Raw genomic sequence first — 13,786 nt, 5'->3', positions numbered from 1 at the left:
TCACTTAGTATCTTTCTTAAATATCTGCAAGCATATTATGGTTATTGTATGCTTTAGAACAGGGGTTTTCAAAGTGTGAGGCGCGCCTCCCCTGGGGGGCGCCAGAGCATGACAGGGGAGGCGCGGGAAAAATATATTATAATAAAAATATAATTATTAAGTTTAATTATTATATGTATTTTTATTATATTTAAATGTTTTAATTAAACAAAGCAAAAAAAAAACGTCAAATATAAGAAAACCTTTTGTACCCAGAAGGCCATAGCTGTGAATTCGCTTCTGTTTGGCAAGCCCGCCAATACAGGTATATGCCTGCTAATACAATGGGTCTGTTTCTGAGACCCCCCCCAATTCAAAGCTGTAATGAAGTTCACGGCCCTTTGGCCGCCGGGAAGAAGGAGGCGGAGAACCGACGCAGTTTTAAAATGATTTATTAATAACAGTGACGGCAGCTCCTCACGAAGGCTGCCGTCAAACTGAAAGCAAAAGTAAAATATGTCCGGGCCCGGTCCTCTTTCGGCTTCCTCTGCCCTCGTTCCTCCTTTTATGATCCAGAGCTCCTTCCGTGGGATCCGAGGCAGGTGCGCACCGCAGGTGTATCCACTTACGCGGTGGCCTCACTCCGTTCCCACGGCTCTCGGCCACGCCCCCTCACCACAAAAGCCTTCAAGTTCAGGGCTTAAACCCAAAAGACGACTATATGATGATCAGTATTTGAGTTTAGGATTTAAGTGGACAGGACCAGCTGATGAACCACGACCTTTATGTGTGGTTTGTCAAAATATTTTGGCTAATGACAGCATGAGACCCGCTAAACTTTGACTGTTTTGACTGGGATGGACAGTTCTTGGATCTGTTCTATTCATATTGAACCATCGTCCTAGTTTTATAAACGTTATATTAAAATACTTATTACTCTGTAAATAATTGCACTTTCATGCAAATGATGATAAAAGTGAGTTAACAGTCTGACATCTGTCTGTGTCTTTATATATATGTGTGTGTCTGTGTGTGTGTGTGTGTGTGTGTGTGTGTGTGTGTGTGTGTGTGTGTGTGTGTGTGTGTGTGTGTGTGTGTGTGTGTGCGCGTGCGTGCGTGTTTGGGAGGAGGGGGGCGCCAATGGATAAGTTGTGTCAAAAGGGAGGCCCACTGTCTTAGACTTTGAAAAACCCTGCTTTAGAAGAGTCAATAACTTACATGTGGCATCCTTTAAGAATCAGAATCACCCAAGAGTAGATGAAAACATTCAAAACAGCACACAAGGGTTAACAATCTATCAGTTTTTCATTCAGTCATTTATTTAACAGTTTGTAAAAACATGTCAAGCTAATTTACAGTTAAACTTACTTACAGTTAAAGCCAGAAGATTACATACAAAGGAACATAACCATTTTTTTTAATTAAATGTCTGATGGTAAATTGTTCTAAACGTTTACTATTTTGGGTCACTTAAGATTACCTAAAAGATTTACATTTTCTAAATGCCAGGATAATGAGAGAATTTTTTTTGTGAATTTTATTTCTAAACAAATTTCGAGAGGATCACGTGCTTATGATTGTTCACAGCTGTTCCAACTTTAGCTAATAACTGATTATCCTATCAGACGATCCTTAACTCTCTATAAATAACCAGACTTTTCTCATCTCAATATCTTCGTCTCGAAGAAACCCCCCCACCCAACCCTACTTTCCCTCCTTTCAAACGGGCGTCACGGTGGCCAGCGATTAGCGCTGTGGCCTCACAGCAAGAATACCCGTGGTTTAATTCCTTTCCAAACCAGACGGCATTTCTGTGCGAAGTTTGTTAGTTCTCCCTGTGGACGTGTGGGTTTTCCCCGGGTCCTCCGGTTTCCTCCCACAGTTCAAAAACAAGCACTCTAAACAATTAATCCAAAATATTTTAGCTAAACTCTGAGTACACCTGCAACATCCATATCTGACTCTTAGCTACAATAAGCAAGAGGGGGAGTCATGGAGATCTACCTGAGCTCAAACTCCCCTCTCGCCTTGCAACGGGAGGGAGCCCAGGGTTCGAGGATCTTTTAAGCTCAGGGCTCTCTCCCGGGACAGCACGCCAAACTAGCTTTATTATCAATCATCAGCTAAGTTTGAACTCTTGAATTAATTTTAAAAGTTTACCTACATTTTCTTGGTATATTTTTTAGCTTTGCTTTTAAAGTGTAGTCTCTTTGTCCTCCAAATGTAACACTGGTCATTATGACCAAACAATCTTAGTTCCATCAGACCACAGGACATGTCTCCTAAAATTAATCTTTTTCCCAGTGTAACTTAGCAAATTGTAATCTGGCTTTTTGTTGATTCTGGCTTGTTGATTTTCCCATGTTGTCACACAATGAAGCAGTGTGTTTGAGGTTTTCCTTAAATACTATTCTACAATTGTGCCTTTGTCTTCGAGTGAAACTTTCAGGTCGAAGAAACCCCTTTTATGTGGTCAGTAGCTCTGCAGGTTTCTAATACCTATATGCCAGTTGCCATCATAATGTTATCATCCACTCTGCAGACTTACATGCTGATGAGATCAGGCCTGAAAAGGCAGTTTACCCTGCCGACAACAACGCTTCATTTGCATCTGTCCCCACCTACATGAATCACTGTCTGTAAAATGTATAAAAACTTAGTGCTTGCTGTACAGTAGAGAGTTTCCTTTCGATGACACCACAGTGATGCTGAGTTCTTCTTATTTAAAGGATTCTGCTTTGAAGATACTGAAAGTTCTCCTTGTTTTTTTTATACTTGTTTGAGAAGTTCACAACAAACTGTATGTACATTTTATTACATTACATTTCTTCACCCCTGTACATAGAATAAATGGAGTGGTAGAAACAGAAAGAGCAGGTTTACCGGGGAGGAGGTGGAGCAAGTGAATAGCTACCTCTCACAAGCAAATACTGTACATGTCCAAAGCAGGTAATCAAAGTGTTTGTAATATTCTTATTTTTTTTAGGTCTTAACGTACTATTTGTTTGTTACAGCACCGGTGGAATTGCTTACATTGCATGCAATGTGGTGGTACAACAAACAAAGTCTCTCTACATCGGTCAGTTTTCACAAGATTTCTGAAGGTAGGTTTTTATGTTGTTTTGTGGTGTGAACTTGGCCTGCTGCTATCTGTACGTTTTTACCTGATTTGTGCATAACACTGTTTATCAGACTTGGCAGAGACTCCAGGAAGAAAGTGCAAGACTAGCTGAATTAAAGACTTACATTGCACAGATGAAGTGATGTCACGGTGATGGGCAACTGGTGGTAAGCTTAAAAATACATTTGATCAAAGAATACAAATTCAAACACTAAGATGATTCGTTGTGTTTTACGTCTACAGGGATGCCAGATTCATCTCATGGCAATCAACACACCCCACACAGAAAACTTCAGCAGTCAATTGCGGGGCTTTCCCTTAGTGTGAGGCAGCAGAAGCAAACCCTTTGCTGGCAGAATGGTATAAAATATAATACAACATAATAAAATATAACTAGAATTAGGGGCAGCACGATGGCTCAGTCAGCACTGTCACCCCACAGCAAGAAGGTCGCTGGTTCGAGTCCTGGCTGGGCCTGTGTGGAATTTGCATGTTCTCCCTGTGTTCGTGTGGGTTTGCACCAATTTCCTCCACAGGCCAGACACATGCAGTATACAGTAAGTAAATTGAATAAACTAAATTGGCTGTAGTGAATGAGTGTGTTTGTGAATGAGAGTGTATAGCTGCTTTTCCACTATCGTGCCAAACCGTTCTAAGGACACTTCGGTACGGTTAAGGTTGTTTCTCCACTGAGCCTGGAACGGCGCGGCACGATTACAAACCGTTCTCGGCGCGGAATTCTCGGCACGGTTAGACAACCGTGCTGAACTGTGCTGACAGATTTTGTGTGTTGACGTCACGACTCGGTTGCTAAGCTACCACAGCTGGCTCAGCAGAAGCGCGCTAGTCATCAGACATCCTCAATAAACTACACTACATTTAATATAAAATAATGATCCAGGTCTAAACGATACAGTTTGAAAAGGGTTTTAAAACCATAGAGCAGTCTCTGGCAGAGAAGTGAATAACTCATCACATTCTTACGAAGATTTTTTATTTATTAAAGTTATTATTTTATTGACTTGAATACAGACCTACTTCGCCTGCCTGAATGTGAGTTTATTGCACGCAGCGCTGTATTTCAATCAGCGGAAATCAGCAAAAATTTTAATTTTATTCGAATAAAGCGAATTAAGCGAATAAAGTCACGCTTAGCATCGTCGATGTCCAAATTCCACAACAACATCACTATATCCATGGAACACGAACTTGCAGACTCTTTTACAACGAGGAAATAATTGCACTTTTTAATTCAAAGCCAGGACAGCTTGTTAATACCGGCGAGACCACCTGAAGGACGGCGTGTTGTAATGTCGGCCATCCAAAAGACTTTGCTTGAAAGGTTTTCGGAGCGGCACTGTAACTGTCCAAGGTACTATTGAATGATTTATATTATAGCATATGCACTAATAAACAAGTCAAAAGAATGAATGAATTAAATAAATATGGATTCTTAAATGTCAGTATTGCTTTTACTCAAAAAATATCAATACGTTTTGACAAATGTTTTATAAAAATAAAATGAGCAATTTTCATCATTTCAGCTATAGGCAATTATATGATTCAGTTATACATAAGTTATATGACATTTATGAGGCATGTAACATGTTTCTGTGTTTTTGTTTTTTTGTTCTTGGTGATCTTTAATATAGCTACGCAAATAGTTTCTAAAACTCAAGCAATAATTCGCCTACAGCTTGTTAGTTAATTATGAACACAAAAATAATTATAATAATAAAAATAAAATGATCAAAATAAAAAGATAATAGAGCAGCATTTTGCTAAATAAAGTAGTGCTTCATATGCTTTAAATCCTGCAATATATGTGTTGTTTCATATTCGTTTTTTTTTTCACTTGCTGCATTCGTTATTTAATGTTTGAATAGTAAAACAAATAACAGCCATCGCCTAATTGGTTTCATTTTACCATCAAAATGTAGTATATTTTATATCATTATCAACTTTTGATATAAAAACGCAGTGTAATTTAATTAATTGTTAAAAATGAAATATTTATGTGCTGTGTTTTTATTAGTGAAAGTGTCCGCTCACCTTTGACAAGGCCTGACCAAAATTATATTTCTGCCACTATAATGCAAATGCACTATTATTGTTGTCTTATCATTGTTTATTTTTCTGTTATGTTCAGAGATTTTAAATATTATTTATTTCCCCTCCAATTATTTTCAATCATCACGTTACATTTTGGTAATTTTCCCTCCAAATAAAATTTAGCCAGAGCTGCGCAACATATCAATAAATAAAGGTGCACATGTACCTATATTTAGCAGCCCTATTTGATAGAGCGGCATAACAGTGTTTAGTCACATGGTTGTTTTCGCTTTTATGAAATAAAAAAAATTAGTTTCGGCTCTTATTTAACTTTAATTGAACAAAGGGAGCCGTTAACATTGCGTTACCAAGGCAACTACTGATTCGTTTTGTGTAATGTTTTAAAGAGCTTTGTTGCAGCACGACAGTGGAAAATGAAACTGTATCTGTGCTGTCTGGCCCGGTTTGGCACGGAATGGAACAGTTCTGTTTGAAGAACGATTCAGCACGATAGTGGAAAAGCGGCTTATGAGTGTTTTCCAGCATGATACTGGGTTGTGGCTGGGAAGGAAAGCATTTTTACAGTGCATTAGTTCTCAGATGCAATCACATGTATGCTTTTACTTCAAACACATTCAGCTCAGTGACATTAAATCCAGCTAATCTTTGTTAAATCTACAAACATTGTCATGTTTGTCCCTGAATGATCTCAGTTGAAACACACAGTAATCAGCAGTAATCATCCTTTAAAAAAGAGAAGAAATACTTATTTTTAACAAATTTGACTTTATTTCAAACTTCAGTACAAAATTGATAATTGTCATCAGTTGTGAGGCTTGTCGCCCCAGACTAATGTCAGTTTTTGTCCGTGTTCAGCTCAGCACCACCTTCAAGATGGGCAGTTTCCAGTGGCACCACGTGGAGGAACGGACTTCGCCACCTATATATACAGGGTTTGGATTATCACTCACCATAAACTACAACTACATACAAAATCACTAGTCAATAAATGATGTCCTCCAACCATCAATCATATAGCACATTAGCAAAACATTAGACTAAAGAAGGCTGTATATGAGGACAATATCAAAGCAAATACTAAAGGTAGTAACTTTATTCCTCCTCAGAACACAAATGAAGATATTTGACTGAAAATAATGAAGATCTTTTAGTCAAATCTGAGAGCTCCTTAATCCTTCATAGACAGCAAGATTCCTGACTATGAGAAAACTTTATGTGGACATAAAACAAAAATAACTTTGTTCAACAATTTCTTCCCTCAGTGTCAGTATAGGGCACGCGTTCACGTGTTGTGCTCTGACATATAACCTTGGATGCGCCTGTGTATTTTTTAAGAGAGGAGGTCAGAGAGGAAGTCGCGCAGGCATCCAGTGGGGTATATGTCACTGCACAGTGCTTGTGAACGCGTGCCCTATAATCACACTGAGGAGAAGAAACTGAATAAAAAAGTTTGTTTGTTTTATGTGAAGGCATATGATCTGTTTTGAGGAGGTTTTTGTAGACTTTGAGTCTGGATGAGGGAGCTCTAAGATAAAGATAAAACTAGTAAAAATAGTTCTGAAGATGAACATGAGGATGAGTAATGAATAACATAATTTACTTTTTTAAAAATGTTTTATTTATTTATTATTATTATTTTTTTGTTGTTTTTAGAAGAATTTCTGATTGGTCAAAAACATGGCCTGTTATAAATTTATATTTCAATATGGGCAGTTTTTTTATTGTTTTATTTATTATTGATTTTTTTTTTTATTAAATAATTCCACTTTTTAATTTTATTATTATAATTCTTTTTTTTTTTTTTTTTTTTTTTTACTTTTAAATTTTTTTTTTCCAGTTTTGTGGCCAGATTGGCTGGTGAGTGATAATGTTCATTGGAAACCCTGTATATATATCAGTTGATCCCAGTAATCATTGGTCAGGAGTCTCTCTCCTCTGGCTCAAATTACATTTTTTAGAGAGTGACACCCAAAATATATGGACCTGGACTGGGAACGACTGAGATTTTTTTTTTATTATTTATTATTTTATTATACATGTTATTTTAGCATGTGGAAGTGTAAGAGTTAAAGCAAAAGCTGATATTAAAGTGTAAGAAGTGCTGTGTACACTATATGAAGGTCTAAACTGTAAAGTGCTTTATCATTTTTTATAATTTTTGTAATTTACATGAATTTTAATTAGAGCCAGTGTAAATGTTGAAATAAGAGCTATGACACTGCAGAACCAAACTATGTTCAGCTCTCTGGATAAAGTTATGTTTAGCTAAAGGACTATGGTGGTGTGGTTGGCTCAAAATCCTCAGCTTCTTCTATTTTGGTTGGAGCTGCTGGAGTTTTTAGCCGAATCCAGCACAAAACTGGGAGATTCTGGAAGTGGTCCTTTGTCAAATGCTAGATCTTTTTTACAATTCTCTGTAACATAATTAAAACAAAATTGTTAAAAAAAGGAAATTTAACAACACAAGACTTTCGTCTGACACTAGCTGGGTTTCCATCAGCCTGTGTTAATGCACCTTTTATTAAGTATCACATGAGGAACAAGTTTCAAATAAAAATCCCTTTATTCACAAAACGTTTTTATGCTCACTTGAGGTCATTTTGGACTCGTTTGAAAAAGAGTTCATGAAGGAAATGCATTTGTCAAATTAAGTTTGATGTAGCGAGCATTTCTCAATTATTCCTCCCTTGTTAAACTGTTGGCTACGAGGTTACCAATACTACAGTTCAGCCGCTCGACCAACTTGATGGAAATCATTTGCTCATAATTCACATTTATAATTATAAGATAAATATATTTAGTGAACTTTGAAAAGATGTGCTTCACATTAGGATGGAAACTCAGCTCATGACAGATTCATTTGACTGATGACAAAATCCTCAAAATCCATTCATTACCTTAAACCAGTCATGGGCACGAAGTGCATTCAGCTTATACCGAGACCAGGGCAGTGTCTGCAGACAACCGCTGATGAAATCGCTGCATTCTGTGTAGAAAAAGAAAGGAAGAGATACATGTAAATTTTACCTTAAAGTTTATACATGCTTTTTTCATTGATATTAAAAATGTCCTACACAACCATCTTTAGCTGAAGTAAAGATCTCACCTTTTGACCTTCCGTGTTGGTGTAAATTTCTGTCATTCAACTTGAGGAGGTCATGGTTGTCTGGAAATTTTTTGAACATCAGGACATATTGAAGAATCCCGAGTGACCACACTGTCGCTGGCTCAGCATAGTAATAGCCAGCCGTTTTAGCCTCGGGAGGGCTGAACTGGAATGTGCCTGAAAGAAAGAGATTTTGTTTCCATTAGCACATCATCTAAATTTCCTTCAGAAAATGTAAACAACAGTGTAGATCAGGGGTGCCCAAGCCCAGTTCTGGAGGATCTGTGTCCTGCAGAGTTTAGCTCCGGCCCCAGTTAGACACAACTGAACGAGCTAATCAAGATCGTACTAAGTATACGAGACATTTTCTGTCAGTTGTGTTGAAGCAGGTTGGAGCTAAACTCTGTAGGCCACCGGCCCTCTAGGACTGAGCTTTGGCACCCCTGGTATAGATAAACAACAACGGATGTTTCAAGAGTCTCACATGAATGACCCTTGACCCATCACAAGAGCTCCTCAGAGCTTTGAGGGATTTACTTACCCAAATAAGTTGTGTAATAGTACTTCATTAGGAGGTCACCGCACCCGAAGTCAATCAGTTTAACTTCATTGGTCTGCGGGTTCATCAGCAAGTTGTCAGGCTTAATATCGCGATGAAGCACTCCACGTTTGATGCATGTGTCAGCAGCAATTGTTGTGTGGAACATGATTTTCTGTAACACGTCTTCTTCGATGTTGCCTCTGTGGCTTCTTAAAAATTCCGTTACGCTCACAGAGGGTATGGGCCGCTCTAGGACCATAAAGTAGCGGTTATCCTCCACCTTCCAGTCCAGAAGCTGAACGAGTTCTTTGACCTTGGGGCCTTTAGTTGCAAGAAAGTGCAGAGCAATCTCTGCTGGAAGTGGATGGTTAAACCCCGGCTAGAAGAAAGACAGAAAGAAAGTTGATCAGATCATTTGAAAAGTTATTTCCATTTAAAACTGTTGATGTATTTCATTAAAAGCAGTGGGCAGATTATAAAGAACAAAACAAAGACAGACATTTTTTTAAAGGAAAATAACTGACTTTTGTTTACTTAGCATGTTTCTAAAATATCTTTTTAATAATAAATAATATATATTTTTGTGCTTTAGAAGAGTCAAAAACTTACATACAGCACCTTTAATATGACATGTTTAAAATAGACACAGTTAATCAGAGCAAAGAGCTCAGACTACTTACAACAAAGATGTATCGCTCAATCTTGAAATCTGCTATTTTTACAGCCACCGGAAGGCCATCTTCTAAACGGGTTCCTGCGAAAACGGTTCCATAACTTCCTTTGCCCAGCTTAGCACCAATTTCATAGTGACGTGAGTTGATCTCTGTGAAAAGACAAAGTAGAGAAGTTAGACAAGGCAAGTTTATTTATAAAACACATTTCATACACAGTGGCAATTTAAAGTACTTTACATAAACAGGAATAAAAGCAATAGTATCTGCATGCAGCCTTTATGATGCAAGCTGAGATTGCATCACTCAGCGATGCAATGTCAGACACAATGCACTCAAATGGAGCTAGTGACATCACTGTGACGGTTGGGTTTAGGGGTGGGGTTACATGAGCCCATTAAAAAGCATTGGATGCAGCCCAGATTGCATTGCACCAGTTCTGCATCCAGACCCCTCTCAATAAAAGAGACAAGTATAAGAAGATAAAAAAACAAGTAATAAAAATTATTAAAGTTTAAAATGTGTTAAAACAAGTTATAAAGGAATGAAAAGGAAAAGAGATACACAGTAGTGCGATCTGTCAAACGTAGCACAGTGCTCATTCAATAAAGGCACAGCTAAATAGATATATTTTCAATGTGTCTAATGTTGGAGCACATCTGATCATTTCTGGCGTAGAAGCTGAAAGTCGATTCAACCTGCTTTGTCTAAACTCTTAAAGTTTCTAGTTTATAAGATCTAAGAAATCTAGTAGGTTTGTATTCAGTGAGCATATCTGTAATGTATTGAGATCCTAGGCCATTTAGTGATTTATACACAAGTAATAATACTTGAAAATCTATTACGAATGTAACTGGAAGCCAGTGTAAAGACTTGAGGACAGGTGTGAGTGTTAATAAAATGTGTGAATTAGTGACAGTGCTGTCTTCATGTAAAACTACCTGCTCCATCAGGGGTCACCACAGCAAAATTAACCCCATCATCTACACCTTTTTATTCTGTCTTCCCTATATATATGATTATGATTGATATATATATTCCATCTTAGTTATCAGCTATCCCTGAACAAAATGTGTATTAAAGCCAGTTTAAAGCATAAAAGTAATGAAAGCACTATTAAAATATGCATGTGTGTTGGGTGACTGGGCTGTCATGGTAGTAAACTTACCAATAATGTGTGTGTCTTGATCCTTCAGCTCTTCTGGCTGAGGTGGAACAGAGCCCTCTGTCTGACAGGTTGCACATTGAGCGACGTCATCTTTACAGCCGGGCTTAGCAGAGGCCACATTTGGAAGGTCGTCATGACTACAGCCGGGCTCAGCAGAGACCACATTTGGAAGGTCGTCATGACTACAGCCGGGCTTAGCAGAGATCACATTTGGAGGGTCATCATGACTACAGCCGGGCTCAGCAGAGAAGCTCTCTGTGTCCTCACTGTGACCATCCACAGGCTCTACTAGGGGTTGATCATCACCGTGAACACTGTCAGGCTCTACCAGTGATTGTTCTTCACCAGGAACACTGTCGGGCTCTACCAGTGGTTGTTCTTCACCGGGAACACTGTCGGGCTCTACCAGTGGTTGTTCTTCACTGTGAACACTGTCGGGTTCTACCAGTGGTTGTTCTTCACTGGGAACACTGTCGGGCTCTACCGGTGGTTGTTCTTCACCGGGAACACTGTCGGGCTCTACCAGTGGTTGTTCTTCACCGGGAACACTGTCGGGCTCTACCAGTGGTTGTTCTTCACTGGGAACACTGTCGGGCTCTACCAGTGGTTGTTCTTCACTGTGAACACTGTCGGGTTCTACCAGTGGTTGTTCTTCACTGGGAACACTGTCGGGCTCTACCAGTGGTTGTTCTTCACCGGGAACACTGTCGGGCTCTACCGGTGGTTGTTCTTCACTCTGACCATCAACAGGTTTCTCCAGTGATGGTTCCTCAATCTGAACATTGATCTGTTCCTCAAGATGCAAAGATGAATCTTTACACCAGTCACCGATTTCTCGACCTAAAGGAAGGAATAATACGAAACAACAGATTTTAGTTTTACTTGAATAATATTTATCCAGTGTTTATTATTGATATGAACAAATGCTGTCAATTATGAAGTGACTTTTAGGTTTATTTCTTTCTACATTAGTTGTTGGTCATTAAATAAAAAATGTCAGAAAATTACTGTTCATAATCAAATTCACTTTGCAATTAATGATTTGTTTTGTACAAATACATGTCAATATGACTTTATAGCTGATATATTTTGTATCATATAACAATAAATAAAATAACCGTAAGCTTGGCAAAAACAACTAAAACCTATGAGAAAAGATTTTATGTTTTACTCTACAAATACCATTAAAAAATTAAACATCAACATTTGTTGTAAATTAAAACCACTGCATTGTGTTTTAGGACATATTCCTAAAGGATTTATGTAATATACCAACACTGAAGAGAATAAACTGTTGGATTAATTTGTTTATACACAAGTATTCTCGTAGCTTGATAATATACAGAGTAAACCACTGTAGGCATTTGGTCTGCTTGAGAATGTTTTGTGGTATTTTTATGTACTTTGAGCAAGTCAGGAACCTTGCTGTATATACAGGAGGAGAGAGCGCTCAGAGTTCATCTAAAACATCTTCATTTGTATTCAGAAGATGAAAGAGGGTCTCAAGGGTTTGTGGAGTGACGTGAGGGTGAATAATTAATTACAGAATTTGCATTTTTGGGTGAACTAACCCTTCTATCTTAAAGCAGAGAAAATTATTTTGTCTTTACGGATTACGAATGCATAATTGAAAAACTTTATGCAAAGCAAAAACACTTTACTTAGTTTTTGTCTTGTTTCTAGTCCAAATATCAAAACATTAAATCAAGAAGCATTTTCTTGACTAGTAAAAATATTGTCTTGTTTTCAGAAATATGTCAAATTGGTCAAAATGAACTGAATTTTCTGTAAAACAAGCTAAATAATCTGCTAGGGGGAGGGTGGGGTTATTTGATTTTTGATTTTTACTAGACACAAAACAAAAACTTATTTTATATTGCTGTTGGCATCATATTAGAAATGTTTGTGTGTCATGTTTGACACCCCTTGTGTTTACACCAGTAACTTTCTTCAGGCCTGTTTTATTAGTGCTTATTAGGCCTATATTATTAACAAAAACCTTATTTTGTAATTAATATTTACAATAAGGTAAAATAAGGGTGCCCTACCCAGTGTCCAGAATACAAAATGAGCTACATGTTCTTATAACACGCAACAATATTTACCATCACTGTTAGTCACGGAGGATACCGTGACCAATCCTTCCGGACGGTCGAATCTTTCTTCTTGACCTGAGACGGTGGAACTGTTGTTTCTTTCTCCCAGGAAGAGAGCAATTACTCCGAGTACGGTAAATAACATGGTGGATTAGCCTTAATAAACCGTAATATAAGAAAAGCTAATTATACAAAGCAAACTTTGTACAACTCACTAGTTACTCGTCAAATAAAGCAATGGCGAAAGTTGGATTGTACTGGGTGTCTGCCAAGAATTCGAACGCGTTCCAACGTTTCTACAGATACGTGATTGGTCAGATTTGCTCAGTTTTTCTTTGAGTTGAAAAATGCAATAGTAAGGAGTTTATGTCCTTCGCGGGTGTTTTTGGTGCAAAATAAAACGGATTTTCATAAAATCTTTGTTTGACTGGTAAATATTTCCTGTTTGATGAATCATTACTGGTCGTTTGGTGAACCACAGATTCCTTTTTTTAATCAGGGTCGATTTAAATACATTCACAGGTAAGAGTTGTTTTCGCATTTATTTTGCACTTCAAATGTCAGTTTTTACCGCAAAGCGCTTGTATACTCATGAAACAAGATATTATACACAGTATGTCATATCAGATTACTAGATATACACTACTTTAAGACTCCATTTACACTGCAAAATGCACAAGTAATGTAACGCTGAATTTAATGAAATGGCGTCATGTCTTACTGAGTAAATAATGTGATTAATTCAATAAACGAATCCGTTTATGACGGAATAATAATTAGAAAAAACTAGCAGTGTCCAAAACTGTTCACCCATTCACGTGTACTGATCGTTCCACTAGCAAATATACAGTAGGACACTTCTATACTACTTAAAGTTACATTTAAAGAGTTAACTATGCAGGTTAGGGTAATAGGCAAGTTATTGTATAACGATGGTTTGTTCTGTAGACAATCAAAAAAAATATATACAACCTAAAGGGGCTAATAATTTTGACCTTAAAATGTTTTTTTTTTTTTTTTTTTTTTTAAAA

General features: G+C 37.6%; 2 protein-coding genes across 3 annotated transcripts in view; one reads left to right on the top strand and one right to left on the bottom strand.

Moving 5' to 3' along the window:
• Window positions 1–11,803, top strand: part of si:dkey-217m5.8 — a 20,977-nt gene extending 9,174 nt beyond the window's left edge. Inside the window, exons 10-18 of one of the 2 annotated variants that reach the window (XM_087297790.1) lie at window positions 2,825–2,928; window positions 2,994–3,083; window positions 3,172–3,267; window positions 3,344–3,460; window positions 3,543–3,657; window positions 6,029–6,105; window positions 10,688–10,772; window positions 10,863–11,262; window positions 11,303–11,803. In XM_087297790.1, coding sequence (XP_087153916.1) covers window position 2,825 — 1 coding nt within the window. In that variant the 3' untranslated portion in view covers window positions 2,826–2,928; window positions 2,994–3,083; window positions 3,172–3,267; ... (4 more) ...; window positions 10,863–11,262; window positions 11,303–11,803. Of the gene's footprint in view, window positions 1–2,824; window positions 2,929–2,993; window positions 3,084–3,171; window positions 3,268–3,343; window positions 3,461–3,542; window positions 3,658–6,028; window positions 6,106–9,544; window positions 9,677–10,687 lie in introns of both variants that reach the window. The other variant, XM_087297788.1, reaches the window with a different exon arrangement.
• On the bottom strand, window positions 6,825–13,786 carry pimr130 (Pim proto-oncogene, serine/threonine kinase, related 130). Its single transcript, XM_087298530.1, has 7 exons — window positions 12,765–13,786; window positions 10,660–11,499; window positions 9,501–9,643; window positions 8,821–9,199; window positions 8,280–8,456; window positions 8,071–8,159; window positions 6,825–7,587 (listed from the first exon to the last, which is right to left on the bottom strand). The coding sequence occupies exons 1-7, from the start codon at window positions 12,898–12,900 to the stop codon at window positions 7,567–7,569; spliced, it is 1,785 nt and encodes a 594-aa protein (XP_087154656.1). The 5' UTR covers window positions 12,901–13,786; the 3' UTR covers window positions 6,825–7,566.

The sequence above is a fragment of the Danio rerio genome, chromosome 20, assembly GCF_052040795.2.
Source record: "Danio rerio strain M-AB ecotype USA chromosome 20, GRCz13ab, whole genome shotgun sequence".
NCBI classification, from domain to species: Eukaryota; Metazoa; Chordata; class Actinopteri; order Cypriniformes; family Danionidae; genus Danio; species Danio rerio.
The sequence above is the reverse complement of the archived record's forward strand: the minus strand, read 5'-3'. Positions and strand labels throughout refer to the sequence as shown.

Excerpts from the sequence above, each read along its gene's own strand:
- pimr130 (XM_087298530.1), bottom strand. The coding sequence starts at position 12,900 with ATGTTATTTACCGTACTCGGAGTAATTGCTCTCTTCCTGGGAGAAAGA. Across the intron at positions 11,500-12,764 it reads CTCCGTGACTAACAGTGATG|GTCGAGAAATCGGTGACTGG; the intron begins GTAAATATTGTT and ends TCCTTCCTTTAG. Across the intron at positions 7,588-8,070 it reads GTGCCCATGACTGGTTTAAG|AGAATTGTAAAAAAGATCTA; the intron begins GTAATGAATGGA and ends ATTATGTTACAG.